This window comes from Dendrobates tinctorius, unplaced genomic scaffold (genome assembly GCF_039654945.1).
Source record: "Dendrobates tinctorius isolate UK_male_01 unplaced genomic scaffold, ASM3965494v1 ptg000162l, whole genome shotgun sequence".
NCBI classification, from domain to species: domain Eukaryota; kingdom Metazoa; phylum Chordata; class Amphibia; order Anura; family Dendrobatidae; genus Dendrobates; species Dendrobates tinctorius.
This window is the reverse complement of record NW_027361829.1, coordinates 29,614,651-29,634,570: the sequence shown is the minus strand read 5'-3', so window position 1 is coordinate 29,634,570 and position 19,920 is coordinate 29,614,651. Positions and strand designations below refer to the sequence as shown.

General features: G+C 47.2%; 1 protein-coding gene across 3 annotated transcripts in view; it reads right to left on the bottom strand.

Moving 5' to 3' along the window:
• The window catches only part of ITPRID1 (ITPR interacting domain containing 1), a 440,936-nt gene that overhangs the window by 155,183 nt on the left and 265,833 nt on the right, over positions 1-19,920 (bottom strand). For all 3 annotated transcript variants that reach the window (XM_073549929.1, XM_073549928.1, XM_073549930.1), the window contains exon 5: positions 1,980-2,060. In XM_073549929.1, the coding sequence (XP_073406030.1) occupies positions 1,980-2,060 (81 nt within the window). The remainder of the gene's footprint in view (positions 1-1,979; positions 2,061-19,920) is intronic.

The following is a 19,920-nucleotide window of genomic DNA, read 5'->3' as shown; positions in this document are numbered from 1 at the left end:
GTAGCGTAGGTTACTCAGGGGGCCATTATACAGTGTGTGAACTACTAAAGGGGACCATCCTACAGCGTGGGGACTACTAAAGGGGCCATGATACAGTGTTGTGATTACTTAGGAGTCCTCTTATGGGGGTAATGGCTACTAAGGGGGCCATGATACAGTGTTGGGGTTTCTAAGGGGGCCCTTCTACAGAGTGGGGGCTTCTAGTGGGGCTATCACAATGGTGGCTACTAAGAGGGCCAATATACTGTGAGGACTAATGTGGAGGCCATCTTTGGCAACATCGTATTTAATCTGAATTATCCAGACATATTATTTCAGTAGGCCCAGAGACATGAGTTACAGTTCATGTGAGAATGACTGTTGGCCCTTATTGTCATTTAGTTAATGTTCACTGGCTGCATTTGTTAGCTGGGTGCTGATAAGCCATTGTATCTGTCCTAGTATTGCGGTCCATATTGTTCTACTGTCTTTGGGAAGCAAAGGCACAATGTTTTAATGCTTGTTAATATGTTCATACATTGGTGCTCTGCATTATGAAGGACAATCTATGCATGTTGTTTGAACACTCCAGCAGTATGGGATGGCCTCCTTCCACGTTCCCCCAAGCCTGTGGTAGAATGACTGAATGAGAAGTTGTGACTTATAAAAAGAAGGATCTCCCTGTGACTCAGGGAATCTACATTACAGAAGTCATGGGATCATCACTCCAACTGAAGAAATACAGAGCTGCCTCACTGACTGTCACTGAACTCTCAAAGACATTTAGAGAATCCAGGTTGGGACAATCAAGTCACCTGGTCACATACCTCACTGCTCTCGGTTTGCTTCCTAAGCTTGTTGCTACCTCCTCACTGTGGGGGCCTGTCAAAGTCAGGGAGCTACTGGTGGGGGTATTTGGCACTTGAAGCAGCTCTAATCCTGACGTGTCAGCGGAAGGGTGAGACTCTGTAATTTGCACTATCTTAGGTATTTGCTGGGACTGTTCTATATGCACACGATATTGTGGTTCAATAAATTATTGCCATACACAGGTTAGTGCAGTAATAGAGACACATATGGAAGCAGCGGCTCAGTATTCAGGTATCAGTAGGACAAGGAGTTTGAGCATTTTAGAATAGATGGGGACAGTGCTGGAAATGTGAGAAGTCATATGTGTCTTGTTGTAATGTCTGCAGATAAGTCATGGCTGGAGAAGAAGTCATGTTGGTCTGGGCCAGATGGAAAAGACAGTAAGGTCAGGGTCACACTTGCGAGTGCAATGTGAGAAACTTGCACGATTCTCTTGCCTCAATACCCGGCACGACAATCGGCATTCGGGACCGGAGTGTGCGGCTGCATGTCTTTCTATGCAGCTGAACACTCCGATCCGAACCGCCGCCGGCAGTGCTGGTTATTGAGGCGAGAGACTCGCAAGAGTTTCTCGCATTGCACTCGCAAATGTGACCCCAGCCTAAAAGTGAACAACTCCATCAGAAAGAACATCAGCTGTGAGTCCCTATTTTTATCTGTACTGTAATTTCTTGCATGTTCTGCAGCACTGGTATCTACCACTATATGGTCACCATATAGCAGTAATATCAGTGTTGGTCTTTGTATAGTCATTTACTTTCCATAGCAGCGGATCATTGGCTGAGGTTCCCCTATAACTATTATCCGCCACCATTGTAATTAGGGTTACCTGGTTAGGGGCCAACTCAGATGTTTTGCCACCCATGCCTCCCTTGCTGAATCTTTAGCTACATCTCTGATCTGGTGGAGGTGTATTGGTTCCAGATAGCACGTGACATTTTCAGAGATTGAGGGTCAAAGCTGTTTTGGTGGCACCAGGAGTGATTTTAATATTGAGGCTGATGGTTGTAAATACACATACAGCAGCATTCATTATTGAGCATACCAGTATGTAGCTTAAGTAAAAAGTCATGGCTGTCATAACTAGCAGTAATTTCCTATTATAAACCTAAAACTATGAAGGAACCAACCTTGTAGGAACACTTGGAGCGGTTTGAATGGATCCATCGCTCTTTGGTGTTGGAAATGTTTCTATATAATTATGTAGAGAGCTAGAAAAGACAAATATGTAGAAATAAATTCATTTTCAGCACACATCACAATGATTCTCCTGAGCATTTTCATATTTTCTTTTGAAAAACTTACGCGTAAATTAACTGTAATAAGAGGAAAAAATAGAAAAGAATGCGAATAAAATATAATATGTGTCTAATTCAAGCCTCAGCATCTTACTTTGGAAAACAAAATATGGTAGCATATTGTAGGTGTGAGAATAAAGGTGTTAGGTGCTAGCAAATGCTAATTATACTGTAAATGAGACAGAAGGTATTCTGCTTTATGACAGATGGTGCATCAGCTGCTAACCTTCAGGGAACACAGCTTCTCTAGCCATGACTTTCAAAATATATTATTTGTGAAATATTGGGCTCTTTTTAGAGATATTTACAAAAAAAATGAGATCGAAGAATACTTTATTGATGAAGACACTTTTTAGTTTCCATCAGCTGATAATGAAATGTAGTCAAGAAAAAAAGTTGGAAAAATAATTTTCTTGACACTGTCTTCAGAATGTTAAAAAAATAAAAATGTAACCTGTATGCTTTTAAAGAGCTATGTAAAGTTTCTGGTTATTAGACAACTACAAAACCAGGGATTGCAATGTAAACAGTGCACCTGTTGTAGTCATTAAATAAGCTTTTACAAACATGTTCCACCCCTATGCTAAGTGTTTGCATTTCAAAATTGTTCCTACGAATTCATTTTCCTATATCCTCAATTAAATACCATGTATTTCTACCACTGTAATTTTCAATGGTGAGACAAACCGTTGCTTACTGATTTAACTAATCATGAACTCTTGTGTATCGTGTGAGGAGATGGCCACAGACCAAGGACTATTGGACCAATTGACATAAAATAGAGTCCACAGTTCTAAGGGATGCAGACTTTTTCCAGCATGAAGTACCAGTTTCGGTGATCTTTTCGTTGTGTTTATTCAGATTTGCTTGGTTGTCACTTTTAGGTGCAGTCCAAGGGATCCATGGCTCTATCTGGTGGAATACAGATCTGCTCCAAAGCCCATAACTGAACCCACAAAGACGTTTAGACAACCCAGGTTGAGACACTCAGGTCACCTGGCGATATATGTATGTACAGTGAGTACGAAAAGTATTCTGACCCCTGTACATTTTTCACTCTTTGTTTCATTGCAGTCATTTGGTAAATTCAAAAAACTTCATTTTTTTCTCATTAATATACACTCTGCACCCCATCTTGACTGAAAATAAACAGAAATGTAGAAATTTTTGAAAATGTATTAAAAAAGAAAAACTGAAATATCACATTGTCATAAGTATTCAGATCCTTTGCTCAGACACTCATATTTAAGTCACATGCTGTCCATTTCCTTGTTATCCTCCTTGAGATGATTCTACTCCTTCATTGGAGTCAAGCTGTGTTTCATTAAACTGATAGGACTTGATTTGTAAAGGCACACACCTGTCTATACAAGACCTCACTTCATATGCATGGGGCATATGAATCCTAAAATACAGAGGGTTTTTAGTTTCTTTTGGGGATATGTGCAATAGAAATCTGATCACAAATGAGAATTGGGCACTATTGAAAAATAATCCCTTTAATGGTGCATGCATTTGAAGCATTGTATCAGGATCCTGACAGCGCCGGCGTACAGCCTCTGCTGAGCAGGGCCTCACCCGCACAGTAGGCACCCCTGTGGACCAGAATAGCCAGAAAGTATAGGTGCACAGGACCTTAGTGATGAAGTTTAGCAAGCCGGCATGGGACCTACGGTCATGTGACTGCAAGGGGGCGGGGCTTAGCATCCTGCTTTCAGAGAAGACAGCAAACTCAGAGTCAGGTAAAACGGAGGTCATTCACAGTATGGACAGCGAGGTACAGAAGGGGTAAACAGACGGGAGGTCAGACAAAGCCAAAGGTCATACACAAGAGGGCGACGCGGTACCAAGGGGACGAGCAGAGAGAAGTCGGGTCACAAGCAGAGAGTCATACACGAGAGGTAGCGCAGTACAAGAGGGACAGGCAGAACTCATAACAGGGACAGAACCGAATCAAAACCAAACAAGCAAGCAAGATATCAGGCACAAGGCACACATACGCACAAGGTCAACTAACTCAGCCGAGGGCAGGAGTATAACTGACACCGGACCTAGGTCCAGTGAGCATTAAATAGCCGCCCTCTGCCAGGGAGAGGCAGAATAATTAACCCCCAATCAGACCAGGACGGGCCAAAGCGAAACCCTGTCCTGGATCATGACACTTTGTTTATGATCCTCAGTGGGGATATTATGCGCAATATAGGTGAGGAATTTAGCCACTGTTTGAAAAGTAACCCCTTGAATGCAGGAAAGCGCCCTTTGCGTTATCTATTATCTGGATTTAAAGCCTCAAAATAGCCCCTGTCGAGTTTATTATAGGGGAGATTTTGAGATCTAGGGATGCGTGCAAATACTTGTATTTACTTAAAGGTATACCCTCTTCCCCCTTTTTTCACTGGATTTAGAAGATTGTGGAATTACCTACATTTTTGTTGATCCGAAAAACCCTCCCCTAGATATCTGGGATTATGTGCAATATCTGCCTGTACCCTTGGATCTCTTTTCTAAACAGTCTGTTTTTACTGGCTTAACCTCTTTCTGATATATTTCACGTACTATATGGTATATGAGAAGTAGGGTTTCACGTTGATCTAATTACATATGTTACTTTACTGAAAACCTTTGCAACCTATTTATTTTTATAGGGGCATTTATGGAGAGGGAGGAACAGCTGCCGACAAGTGGGGGCGCCACTGCACAGGATTGAGGGTGCCAACCTCCGCTGACAGGTAGGGAGACAATAGGTACACAATAGGGATTGCTCTCTCCTGGTTCTTTCACTCATATTATTTAATACAGCCTGTTTTGGCTTTGGGGTGAAATTTTTGTGTTGTTATCATGCATATTTTATTTGCATATTGAAAGTTATGTTTTATAAGTGGTATTTATAATTTGGTGTCATTCGGTGAATTTGCTTTTCTTTGGTACCTATCATTTGATGTACGGTGATTCAATAAGTGATAAAAAGCTTCCCAAACACCTAAAATTAGGGGCAGACACCAAGAAAAGTTACATCAATTCACCCACAGTAGAAATGTGCAAATAGCGCAGCAGCAGTCAGCCGTGGGCCATGAATGTGGTAGCAGGGTCTAGGCCAGCAATTACAGCTTTTCCATTATTGAAGACCAAAATGCAAAAGGGTCCAAACCCCCCTGATGGCATTGATATTGAGCTACAGACACTCCTACAGCATCTTTTCTAGTCGTTCACAATGTGTCAAACTGGTACTCTGTTCTGCTGGTTCACGGGCTTGTCTAAGAAATGTGTGAAATAACTAACAGAAATTGCTTGTGCTACTTACACTGCTGCTTCTAATGTTTTTGCGATGATGCCTTGATGGGATGCACACTATGTGCCTCTCTGCTGTCTTGGGGAAAACCAGCTTTAAGATTGCCTACAAGTGTGTTTCGATACTCCAGAATACGCGCATCCCTTTCCATGGGGGAAGCATCTGGCTAAATTTACTCTTCTACTGTGGATCTAATAAGAATACGGGCATAATGTTGAAGATAGTGCAGCAAGAAGATGTTAATGAGTCGAACGCTTCCATGACATCCAAGTCCGTGGTGTGTTGGTGGCGAGGTAACATTCAAAGTTGCTTACTCCATATCCTGCTGCCAAATAAGGACAACAAAGATAGAATCATTATCCCCTTCATCTCCTGACTGTTGTGTGTCCATTACCTCTTCCTCCTCCATTTGTTCCTCAGCTCTTGCACCTTCACTAACACTTTGTCTGGTGTAGTAGGGTGGGCCGGACTGGGCGGTGGTCCTTCGTTTACCGCGCACAGACGTCACAGGCACAAGAAGGAGGCAGATTTCGGGTACAACCGGTCCAAGCTTATTTAGTCGTCCGCCTGACGACCTCAGCAATACACCGTAATTCTTCCACAGCCTTCCGTTTCCAGGCCCGGGTACATTCAACGTACTTTTAGGTTAGTGACGTTCCTGCCAGCTCGGTCACTGTGGCCGCCTTATGCCTGTTCACCAACAGCACTTTACTGATCAAAGGTCGTCGGCAATTTGGTATGTTTCCCCCGGGGCCTCGTCTGTTCTGCGGATCTTCATGTCAGAGCCACCCCCCTGACTTCCTTTCTCCTCAGTCCCCTAGTTGAGCTCCCTTCACAGCATGTACTCCTTCACTGACTCCTCTCCTCAGAGACCAACGGTTTCTCTAGCCATAAGCTGCTGTCAAGTCCTGAACTCACACTCTCCCCTGCCATCTTGTGGTCAACCCAAGATACTGCACTCAATCTACACTTTGCACAGCTGTTTTCCTAGTGTAATTACAAACATACACCTACAGTACACAAACCATCCTTTCTTCTTGCTGACAAGTCCGTCCGTCAGGTCACCCTCCCCACACTGGTACCATTAGCCTCCCTTGATCGCTGTAAGCCACCCTCCTGTGGACCCGCCTGTGCGATAACAGTCTGGAAATTTAAAATATTGGTATCCCTTATATTGCATTCTCCTCCACTTCCACCTCTTCCTCTGGGACCACCACCTCCTCAAGCAGACTATTCAAAGTGTACTCTATAGTGTAGATAACCGAAATAGTGATGCTGATGATGGCATTGTCAGCGCTAATCATCTTGGTAGCCAAAGCAATACTGTGTAGAAGGGTGCAGAGGTCCTTTATCTGTGCCCACTCCGCTATTGTGATTTGAACCATGTCCATACCTAGTTGGACCAGGCTATGCAAAAGGATATTCTGCACCAGGGCTCGTTACTGCTACCTCAGTCACTGCAACATGTGCAAAGTGGAATTCCACTGTGTCAGAACATTGCAAATCAAACGGTTTACCAGTAGGCCGCAAGACCTCTGTAGCGATGCAAGTTGATGTCTTGCAGAGTGCGATCATCGGAAGTGAGCACACACTCTCTGCAGCAGTACTTCCAGGCCGGGATAGTGGTAGAGAAATTGCTGTACCACCAGGTTGAGGATGTGCACCATGCCAGGCATGTGTGTGAGGTTGCCGTGGCATAGGGCCACCACGAGATTTGCACCGTTATCACGCATGGCCTTCCCTGGCTCCAGGTTCAGTGGAGACAGCCATTGCTCTAACTCAGCCAGGATTGCTGTCCACAACTTTTGAGCTGTGTGACTGCGATCTTCAAGACATATGAATTTTTACACTCCTTGATTGCGATGAGCCATGGCTGCACAGTACGAAGCTGGGGGGAATCTATCTGCACTGTTGGAACATGTGTCTTATTAAGGAAGAGGTTGAGGGCAAAGGTAGAGGCCCTGGAGTACCTAGAAGCAGTGGAGGAACTGTTAGATACAGAGGTTTGTGCAACAAGTCTTGGAGACTCAAAGACTTGTGGAACAGCCCCTTGACCACTTGCCACCACAGCCACCAGAGTCACTCAGTGCCCCGTCAGTGAAATGTAATGCCTCTGCCCATGTTTGCTCGTTTAGGTGTCAGTGGTGAAATACACCCTGGCAGATATAGATTTTTTTCAGTGAACAGGTGATGTTGTCTACAACATGCTGGTGTAGCGTAGGCACATGGTTCTTAGAGAAGTAATGTCAACTGGGCAACTGGTGCTAAGGGACTGCGACAGCCATCAAGTTTCTGAAACTGTCTGCATCCACCATGCAGAAAGGTAGCATTTGTGTGGCCAACAGATTGGAGTTGGTGGAGTTCAAGCTCTTGGCTGTGGCATGTGTAGGAGGAAACATTGTTTCACGTGACTACAACTGCAGGACTTAGGTCTGGCTGCTGTGCTGAGAGAGTGAAGTATGGAGAACAGGACAAACTGATGGACTGTCAGTGAAGTGCAGGCATAGATGTTATGGTGGATTGAGAAAGATGTGTTGTGCTAGGTGACAGAAAAACAGCAGGCATTTCCATTTCCATAACAGCTGACAGGTTCTCACTCACCCCGACTGTGTTGGGTAAACAATTGTAGTTTCTGTGGTTGGATACCTGTGTGAGAAGACTTGGAATGATGATGGAGGAGGAAGAAGCAACAGATGTGGTTGATGAGACGGACGGTCATTGGCGAGGCCTGCTAGTCTGCATAGTCTGTGAGAGCCCCACACTAAGGCATGTTGATTGCACATGTGCCAGTTCATGGATGTAGTTGTCAAATTATTGCAATTTTTGCCTCTGCTGAGTTTTTGTTTTGCAAATTTGTCAGAAAACGTAAGTTGGGTCAACCTTTGTGGTTTCAAAAAAGGTGCAGGTTAGGCATCCCTTGCCACCCCTGCGAACTGCACACTCGCGACTGGTGCTGGCAACAACCAGAGTTGTGGCTGAGGATGCAGTGCTTGTCATGGTTGCATAACTTTGTGTCTGTGTGGGAAGCCACAAAGTAACCTCCTCATGATCTTCCTCCTCATCCTCACCTGCTGAGCTACTCATCTGTATACCTCTGGGTTCACACCAAGTGGGATCTCCAACCTCATCATCATCCTCTCTGTTCTCACCCATGTCACCCTGAGAGTCACCCTCCTCCTCTTTCTGCCCTGACAAATCAGTACAGTCTGCATGCGCCTCTAGTATCTGAGTCTCATCAGGATCACCTCGACCCCCCGATGGTTAATGTCTGTTGATGAGGGCCTGGGAGGGTCTGCATTCTGCTCGGACCCTACTTCGTCTGGCCCCGGAACTAACATGAAAAAATTTGGGACATCGCTGCAGATGCTTTTCCTCCTCTGGATTCTGTAAATCTTCAGAGAAGATCTCTGATGCCCATGGAATAGAATGTGTCTGCAGAATGACACATCTGAGGTTAACCACAGTCAGTTGGGTGTTTGTAAATTTGTGAAGTGATCTTTCTGGCCCTCATCTACAAGGTGTATTGCTGTCGAGAAATACCAAAAATATTTCAATTTTATTAATTACAAGGGACACATAGTGGAACAAGACATATTAAAAGTAGTCACATGATAAATAGAATTGATGGGGAAAAGAAATGACCATTGCCAAGAGATGAAAAAAGAACGATGCTCTACTGATATAGGTTATGAGCAGGGTAAAACAGTATAAGACAAGCACGGGTTAGGGTTATTGCCAAAATTAATCCACTATGAGAATTTGTATATGTGGCGCCCCTGAGGCTCAGTCACCACAGAGGTACTGCACCTTCTCCTAAGGTGTGGTGCCACACCATCCAGGTAAATTGGAGGCTCGTGACCACCCTCCAACACTCACACCCCACACAATAGAGTAGTTCAGCAAAACCACATTGTGGCTCCTTGCTTAGAGAGAAGCAGAGCACCTTTGGTGGTTCTCTGCTTGGAACACTAGACATGCTGGGAGGTGAGTGGAGTTGAGAATACATAAAAGAGCGGGATGGTTTAGGATTACAGGTCAGTCAGTAGGTCAGTCAGACGGAGAGTCTGAGAGAGGAAGCCACTCGGAGAGGAGTGGGGATCCCTGGAAGAGGGATGGAGGAAGGAGTGCTGCAGCTGCCTCAGTGATCTGAGCCAGCTGGCACGGGAAAGGAAAGAAGGAGAAAGACATTGAACTGAGGCCTGAGCTTCCATAGGAGAGAAAGACTAGTATGAAACGTAGGAGTAAAAGGGAACACAGAGGACATGGGTTAGAGGAAGAACCCTGCCTAGAAGTTCTAAGCGCAAGGCCGGAGCCCGGTCCCCGAGGTTGTATAGAAACTAATGGTTCTGCAGCAGACACCGGTAGAGTAGTGGGCTGTAAATGCACTACTCCCATCTAAGACTTGGGGGCACAACAGCAACACGGATAGAGAGCCGGGACTCAGGAGAGAGGAGTCCCTGAAGCAGGCTACAGCTGTCTGCCGTACAAGTAGAGTTCTTGGGAACATCTGTCAGGAGGAACTCCAGTGTAACTCAGTACTAGGAGATCTTCACACTTAAAGGCGCTATAGAGGAGACGTTCAGAAAAGGCACATAAGTTGGCGGAGTGTGGAAGGGAGCATTCCATCTTGCTTGGAGGTTGACTGAGTCCCTGTCCTGGAGGACACGGCACAAAAGCGGGCACTACAGACTGTGAGTAAAGCTTTGGAACTATATGTCCTGGTGTCCTCCATTCCTTCCTGCGTCCGTCCGCCTGGCACTGCTATATCCCCTGCGCCAAGCACTACACCATCTAAGTGTCTCTTCACCTAGCCTGCCCTGGGACAACGGCAATACCTGTGGAGGGCTATAACATCATTGCTGCACCAAACCATGAGTCCCAGCGGATCTGCATGCAGCGTTGGCTTAACACCTCCCTTGCCGAGCACCACAGGTGGCGTCACAAACTATTCATCTACCTACATTCCACCATTCACATCTTTCTATTACTTGGGTGCCCAGGGCCACGGTCTGGGTCACCGCTGCTGTGACACGTCCCACTGATACCAGCCCGGTACCGAGTACCCCACAGCCCTGGGAGGGCAACCCAACTTGGCGTCACGAACAGGATGACGAGACCTGATGCCATCGCGTTCTGTGCGCCTAAGATTTGCTGGACTTAAAACTTTTGAGAATGTGCAGAAGACCCAATTTAATAGACTGTAAAATGAACATCAAAAATGGCCATTGGCGTGGAGAAGAATGGCGTGACGAGATTGGAGGTCCTAGGAAAAGACCGCGAACAATCTTGGGCCTCCCCCTGCCTGAATTACTATGTGACAGCAACATGGCCCACCCCCCAAGGGGTTCGTATACTGGTTTGGTATGGAGGCGCTGGAAGAAGACGCCGCCCCAATAAGGAGGGGCAGAAGCCAGTGGCGTGAAAGGGGCCGAGAAAGGATGGAGACGAACGCCAGAACACCATCTTGGAGAGAGACAGGAGGAGGCCTGCCGAGCGCAAGGAGGTTATGCTGCATCTCCCTGGCGCCATGGCTGAAGGCTCCGACCCAGTATCTGAGATGAACCGCCAGCAGCTGGAGAACGAAATTGCCCAGCTGACCCGCCGCCTGCAACTGAGGCAGGAAGCGCTATGGACATTGAATCTGCAGCGCGCCCAGGAGAGGCCTACACCTGCGGTACCCGCGACACCGGTACCCGCTGCTGCTGCACCGGACCTCTGCCAGGCAGACCCTGTGGAGCCTGAAATCGCTGCCATGCCAACGGCAGCATACCTTGTTCCCTCCCTGCCGCTACTACCGGAGGAGTTGTACACAGCACAGGGAGCTGAAGCGGAGGAAGAGGATCCCCCGTCCGGACCTGATGCAGCTGCGCAGGTCCCTACAGAGACCCCCGCGGACCCGGAGCCGCCGTTGGCTCTACCGCCGTCCCCGGTGTCCCACCGGGCAGCACCCACTGCCACTACGCCTGCACCGGAGCAGAGACCGCACTGCCGCGAGGCAACAGGTATATACCCCGGCCCTCCTAATGGGTTGCCCCCCCAATTCACGCTGTCAGAGGCTGGCTTGCGGGAACTCGAAATGGGGCAGTTGGAAGAGTCAGCTGGGGGCACTAGACTGTCGGAAATGGGGAGGTGGAAGAGGTCCCTACTGAGAAGGGTACCGCTGGAACAGGCATGCATGATTCGGCATCTTCAGGGGATTGCAGGAGTCTAGGTCGCTTTGGGATAGTGACCTTGGGATCCCTTGACTGCCAAGTCCCCATGTAGTCGCCTATCAGCGCCAACAAGCTGCGGCATCCCTCGGTGCTAGACCACGCACCAGAGCACCGAAACTAGCAAGCAACCAGCAACAGGATGAAGACACCCAAAGTATCCCATCTGATAGCAGTTCCCAGTCATCAGCTTCCAGAAACCAAGGAGGGGACCACCACTAGTAACCTGCAGTAAACATAACTCTCGTTACCCAGGAGGGTATTTGCACAGTTGTGCTTTGTTTTTCCATTATGTTTTAGTTTTATTTTTCCAGTGTTGCACTATTTTGTTGGCAGCCTTCCAATTGAACTAAGGAGATCACGAACGCTAAATGGTCCAGAACTGCAGTTGTAAGTAGTTGCACCTCTTTAGGTGCCCTCTCTTGGTTTTACATAGGACACTTTGCGAAGATAACGTCTACCTCATTTGGAGCATGACTCCAATCAAAGGACACTGCAAGAGATCCCGGCTGGGAGCAGTGTCTAGCACTTACAAGAATTATTGAAAGTTTAATGTGAAGTATTTGATAATGTGTCTTATGAGAGTAAATGGCTTTTATATATAGAATTAAGAATGTTTTAATAAAGAGGTGAGAGAGTTGAATAAAGAATTGAAAATGTAGATGATGAACTAGGCACCACGGTTGTCGCTCAGAGTTGAAAGAAAGTAGAAAATGTGCACTAGAGATGGAAAGATGAAGAATACTGAAGTGGTAGTGAGTAACAGACAATAGCACTTTGAATTTTTAAATTAAGTATTGTTTTGAAAATTGCACTTTTGACTTAAGATTTTAGTTAATTAAGAATTGTTTGCAACGTTCAAGAATGAGTGCCTCTCACATTGGGAAATTTAATATAAGAAATGTTTATTCAGCATTGCAAAAATGTGTAAGTTCCTGTATTTTCAACTTTGTTTACCTTGCAGCCCGCGGACGTGCTGTGTTTAACAGGGGGGTATGTGGCGCCCCTGAGGCTCAGTCGCCACAGAGGTACTGCACCTTCTCCTAAGGTGTGGTGCCCCACCATCCAGGTAAGTTGGAGGCTCCTGACCACGCGCCAACACTTGCACCCCACACAATAGAGTAGTTCAGCAAAACCACATTGCGGCTCCTTGCTTAGAGAGAAGCAGAGCACCTTTGGTGGTTCTCTGCTTGGAACACTAGACGTGCTGGGAGGTGGGTGGAGTTGAGAATACATAAAACAGCGGGATGGTTTAGGATTACAGGTCAGTCAGTAGGTCAGTCAGACGGAGAGTCTGAGAGAGGAAGCCACTTGGAGAGGAGTGGGGATCCCTGGAAGAGGGATGGAGGAAGGAGTGCTGCAGCTGCCTCAGTGATCTGAGCCAGCTGGCATGGGAAAGGAAAGAAGGAGAAAGACATTGAGCTGAAGCCTGAGCTTCCATAGGAGAGAATGACGAGTACGGAACATAGGAGTAAAAGGGAACACAGAGGCGTGGGTTAGAGGAAGAACCCTGCCTAGAAGTTCTAAGAGCAAGGCCAGGGCCCGGTCCCCGAGGTTGTATGGAAACTAATGGTTCTGCAGCAGACACCGGTGGAGTAGTGGGCTGTAAATGCACTACTCCCATCTAAGACTTGGGGGCACAACAGCAACACGGATAGAGAGCCGGGACTCAGGAGAGAGGAGTCCCTGAAGCAGGCTACAGCTGTCTGCTGTACAAGTAGAGTTCTTGGGAACATCTGTCAGGAGGAACTCCAGTGTAACTCAGTACTAGGAGATCTTCACACTTAAAGGCGCTATAGAGGAGACGTTCAGAAAAGGCACATAAGTTGGCAGAGTGTGGAAGGGAGCATTCCTTCTTGCTTGGAGGTTGACTGAGTCCCTGACCTGGAGGACACGGCACAGAAGCGGGCACTACAGACTGTGAGTAAAGCTTTGGAACTACATGTCCTGGTGTCCTCCATTCCTTTCTGCGTCCGTCCGCCTGGCACTGCTATATCCCCTGCGCCAAGCACTACACCATCTAAGTGTCTCTTCACCTAGCCTGCCCTGGGACAACGGCAATACCTGTGGAGGGCTATAACATCATTGCTGCACCAAACCATGAGTCCCAGCGGATCTGCATGCAGCGTTGGCTTATCACCTCCCTTGCCGAGCACGACAGGTGGCGTCATGAACTATTCATCTAACTACATTCCACCATTCACGTCTTTCTATTACTTGGGCGCCGAGGGCCACGGTCCGGGTCACCGCTGCTGTGACACGTCCCACTGATACCGGCCCAGTACCATGTACCCCACAGCCCTGGGAGGGCAACCCAACTTGGCGTCACGAACAGGATGACGAGACCTGATGCCATCGCGTTCTGTGCGCCTAAGATTTGGTGGACTTAAAACTTTTGAGAATGTGCAGAAGACCCAATTTAATAGACTGTAAAATGAACATCAAAAATGGCCATTGGCGTGGAGAAGAATGGCGTGACGAGATTGGAGGTCCTAGGAAAAGACCGCGAACAATCTTGGGCCTCCCCCTGCCTGACTTACTATGTGACAGCAACATGGCCCACCCCCCAAGGGGTTCGTATACTGGCTTGGTATGGAGGCGCTGGAAGAAGACGCCGCCCCAAGAAGGAGGGGCAGAAGCCAGTGGCGTGAAAGGGGCCGAGAAAGGATGGAGACGAACGCCAGAACACCATCTTGGAGAGAGACAGGAGGAGGCCTGCCGAGCGCAAGGAGGTTATGCTGCATCTCCCTGGCACCATGGCTGAAGGCTCCGACCCAGTATCTGAGATGAACCGCCAGCAGCTGGAGAACGAAATTGCCCAGCTGACGCGCCACCTGCAACTGAGGCAGGAAGTGCTATGGACATTGAATCTGCAGCGCGCCCAGGAGGGGCCTACACCTGCGGTACCCGCGACACCTGTACCCGCCGCTGCTGCACCGGACCTCTGCCAGGCAGACCCTGTGGAGCCTGAAATCGCTGCCATGCCAACGGCAGCATACCTTGTTCCCTCCCTGCCGCTACTACCGGAGGAGTTGTACACAGCACAGGGAGCTGAAGCGGAGGAAGAGGATCCCCCGTCCGGACCTGATGCAGCTGCGCAGGTCCCTACAGAGACCCCCGCGGACCCGGAGCCGCCGTTGGCTCTACCGCCATCCCCGGTGTCCCACCGGGCAGCACCCACTGCCACTACGCCTGCACCGGAGCAGAGACCGCACTGCCGCGAGGCAACAGGTATATACCCCGGCCCTCCTAATGGGTTGCCCCCCCAATTCACGCTGTCAGAGGCTGGCTTGCGGGAACTCGAAATGGGGCAGTTGGAAGAGTCAGCTGGGGGCACTAGACTGTCGGAAATGGGGAGGTGGAAGAGGTCCCTACTGAGAAGGGTACCGCTGGAACAGGCACGCATGATTCGGCATCTTCGGGGGATTGCAGGAGTCTAGGTCGCTTTGGGATAGTGACCTTGGGATCCCTTGGCTGCCAAGTCCCCATGTAGTCGCCTATCAGCGCCAACAAGCTGCGGCATCCCTCGGTGCTAGACCACGCACCAGAGCACCGAAACTAGCAAGCAACCAGCAACAGGATGAACACACCCAAAGTATCCCATCTGGTAGCAGTTCCCAGTCATCAGCTTCCAGAAACCAAGGAGGGGACCACCACTAGTAACCTGCAGTAAACATAACTCTCGTTACCCAGGAGGGTATTTGCACAGTTGTGCTTTGTTTTTCCATTATGTTTTAGTTTTATTTTTCCAGTGTTGCACTATTTTGTTGGAAGCCTTCCAATTGAACTAAGGAGATCATGAACTCTAAATGGTCCAGAACTGCAGTTGTAAGTAGTTGCACCTCTTTAGGTGCCCTCTCTTGGTTTTACATAGGACACTTTGCGAAGATAACGTCTACCTCATTTGGAGCATGACTCCAATCATAGGACACTGCAAGAGATCCCGGCTGGGAGCAGTGTCTAGCACTTACAAGAATTATTGAAAGTTTAATGTGAAGTATTTGATAATGATGTGTCTTATGAGAGTAAATGGCTTTTATATATAGAATTAAGAATGTTTTAATAAAGAGGTGAGAGAGTTGAATAAAGAATTGAAAATGTAGATGATGAACTAGGCACCACGGTTGTCGCTCAGAGTTGAAAGAAAGTAGAAAATGTGCACTAGAGATGGAAAGATGAAGAATACTGAAGTGGTAGTGAGTAACAGACAATAGCACTTTGAATTTTTGAATTAAGTATTGTTTTGAAAATTGCACTTTTGACTTAAGATTTTAGTTAATTAAGAATTGCTTGCAACGTTCAAGAATGAGTGCCTCTCACATTGGGAAATTTAATATAAGAAATGTTTATTCAGCATTGCAAAAATGTGTAAGTTCCTGTATTGTCAACTTTGTTTACCTTGCAGCCCGCGGACGTGCTGTGTTTAACAGGGGGGTATGTGGCACCCCTGAGGCTCAGTCGCCACAGAGGTACTGCACCTTCTCCTAAGGTGTGGTGCCCCACCATCCAGGTAAGTTGGAGGCTCCTGACCACGCTCCAACACTTGCACCCCACACAATAGAGTAGTTCAGCAAAACCACATTGCGGCTCCTTGCTTAGAGAGAAGCAGAGCACCTTTGGTGGTTCTCTGCTTGGAACACTAGACGTGCTGGGAGGTGGGTGGAGTTGAGAATACATAAAAGAGCGGGATGGTTTAGGATTACAGGTCAGTCAGTAGGTCAGTCAGACGGAGAGTCTGAGAGAGGAAGCCACTTGGAGAGGAGTGGGGATCCCTGGAAGAGGGATGGAGGAAGGAGTGCTGCAGCTGCCTCAGTGATTTGAGCCAGCTGGCATGGGAAATGAAAGAAGGAGAAAGACATTGAGCTGAAGCCTGAGCTTCCATAGGAGAGAATGACGAGTACGGAACATAGGAGTAAAAGGGAACACAGAGGCGTGGGTTAGAGGAAGAACCCTGCCTAGAAGTTCTAAGAGCAAGGCCAGGGCCCGGTCCCCGAGGTTGTATGGAAACTAATGGTTCTGCAGCAGACACCGGTGGAGTAGTGGGCTGTAAATGCACTACTCCCATCTAAGACTTGGGGACACAACAGCAACACGGATAGAGAGCCGGGACTCAGGAGAGAGGAGTCCCTGAAGCAGGCTACAGCTGTCTGCCGTACAAGTAGAGTTCTTGGGAACATCTGTCAGGAGGAACTCCAGTGTAACTCAGTACTAGGAGATCTTCATACTTAAAGGCGCTATAGAGGAGACATTCAGAAAAGGCACATAAATTGGCAGAGTGTGGAAGGGAGCATTCCATCTTGCTTGGAGGTTGACTGAGTCCCTGTCTCGGAGGACACGGCACAGAAGCGGGCACTACAGACTGTGAGTAAAGCTTTGGAACTACATGCTCTGGTGTCCTCCATTCCTTCCTGCGTCCGTCTGCCTGGCACTGCTATATCCCCTGCGCCAAACACTACACCATCTAAGTGTCTCTTCACCTATCCTGCCCCGGGACAACGGCCCTGCCTGTGGAGGGCTATAACATCATTGCTGCACCACACCATCAGTCCCAGCAGATCTGCATGCAGCGTCGGCTTAACACCTTCCTTGCCGAGCACGACAGGTGGCGTCATGAACTATTCATCTAACTACATTCCACCATTCACGTCTTTCTATTACTTGGGCGCCGAGGGCCACGGTCCGGGTCACCGCTGCTGTGACACGTCCCACTGATACCGGCCCGGTACCATGTACCCCACGGCCCTGGGAGGGCGACCCATATATATTGAGAAAAGAACCCGATTAATTATTGCTATGCAAAACACCCCCAAAAAAATGGCACTAGTCCCACAAAGGGAAAGAATATTATATATATCGTGCTGCAGGGAGCCTTCCAAGAAAAGAAAGTAAATAATCAAAGTTGATTTGTAAGAGGAGGTTATCCACACAGCACCTGTGTGGATAACCTCCTCTTACAGATCATTTCTTTTCCTCATCAAATCTATTTATCATGTGACTACTTTTAATATGTCTTGTTCCACTATGTGTCCTTTTTTGTAATGAATAAAATTGAAATATTTTTGGCATTTCTCGACTTTGTTTCTCCTTCTTTTTCCTGTAACACTGTTAAGTCGGTACCACGTTCATTTCCATGGGTAACTCAGCACACTTATGCGTGATATTTAAGTATGCATTATTGCAGTATTTTTGCAAGGTGTACTGCTGTGTGGCTGCTAAAGAAAGGGCATGGAGTAGCCCATCCAGTAACAGATGGTGTCAGTGCTCTTAGGATAGGACAAGATGGTGTTTGTTCAGTTGAACTTTCATTAACACATAACCCATCATCAAGCCTATTCCCACTTCCACCATGACCTCGCTTTTTCACGGTCATGTTGTATGTACCCTTTCCCTCTTGTAACCTGCTGTTTCACAACCTTAGGCCCACAGCTGTCAGTCACCTAAATGAACAATCACTATTTAGTCTCTTAGATAGTGTGCCTGAACAACACTGTTATACCTAACGATTTTAAAAGGAAATGTGGCCTTCTGATTTCTCACTGCAATACAGATTTATCGCAAACAATTTGGATTAACTAATTGTGCCTCCTGGCTGCTCCCCAATATTAGACCTAACGATTTTTAAGTGGAAATCTGTCCTTTTATTTTGCCACTGAAGCACAGTTTTATTACAAATGATTTGGATTAGCAAATAGGGCCTTCTGAGACTGCAACACATTTTTTCACAATCTAGTTAGAACCCAGAATATCAATATCACATAGGACAGGATTCTATCTACCTAACTGACAAGTTCACTTGCAGTACTATCAGGAGCTGCTTCGCTGCACTGTGACACTGAAAAAATTACACCAGAAAAACAAGATGTCTGCTTTTTATATGGGCAGGGACATGTGACTTCGGCAGCCAATCACAGAAGACCTTGTGTCATGATGTTATGGATGTTTTCTGAACCCTGATTGGCTGCCGGAATCAACACACATAAAGTTAAAGGGAAAAAAAAGAATACACTGCTCCTTTAACCTCTCCACACCCCCTCCCCTCATCAAAAATGTCCCCACCATCCTCCTCACTCATCATACAGCATCACTATCCTAGCCAAAGTAATAACAAAGCATTAATGGAAACGCATTGATTTACTGAATTGTGACCAAATTATTGTAACTTTGAGGAAAAATGCTCGTGAATCCAAACACGAATCCGAATGTGCTACATTTGTGCCAGATTTGAGAGTGGCGAACATTTTACGAACAAGTTCATTCAACTCTACTTGTGAACTAGAGGCATTGCACTGTACTCATTTTATGATGGTCGTTGAACAGGTCCTTGATGGGAGGTATATATCATCGCGGTTGGTAGTTTCGGTGATGTGAGCTCCGAAAGCATGCTCCAGCAAATATAGTGCTGAGAGAGTTATTAGGCCATGCCAGGGCTCGGTTTTTTGAGCAGTCAAAAGAGTTGGGTAGGAATGACTGTTCACATATCCCCACCTCAGGGGCGTGGTTTGGCAGATAAAATGGAGTGTCTCGTTCGGTGTCTGGGTCTGTAGATGTGTGGATCTCCTGTGTGTTTGTCTGTCCTAAGTCCTTAAGAACCAGACACTATCCTGAGAGGGAGAACCCACAATATTGTATTGACTTTTACTTTGTGTTTTCACTTTGTGCAGGAAAAGGCTATATTGTCTTCGCTTATGCTTAAGCAGTTTTTATGAAGTTTGAATAAACCTGCCTGGACATTATAACAAAACCGTTTCCTGTGCTTACCTCAACCGCAGCTAAGTGAGATACCACATGTAGTGGGTGGAGGTGGCTACAGGGATGGAACAACAGTCAGACAAAATGGAGGAGCTGATCAAGCAACTGATCCTGAGCCAACTGCTGCAACACCAGCAGCATCAAGAGCAGCAGCAGCCTCAAGAGCAACAGCAGCAGTGCCAAGAGAATCAGTACTGTGAGCAGCAGCAGATACAGCAGGAGACAAATAAACTCCTGATGCAACAGATTCAACAGCAGCAAAGGTGGAGAGACGTTCGCAGCAGAGAGACCGCCTCAAATCCAGGTGATGACTCACACATGAAGATGATAAGGAGAGCCTTACAAAAGATGAAGCAAGAGGTTTCAGCATCCCCATACTGAGTTCCCAAAGCGGGACTGACACCCAAAAGAGGGAAAATAGAGCCATATCTGGGGGCGTCCAAGAGCCCAGAAGGCGTTTGAGTTGTTGTCAAAAGCCCCATATAAATGCGTAATTTGTTGGAGGTGTCATACCCCAGGACACATA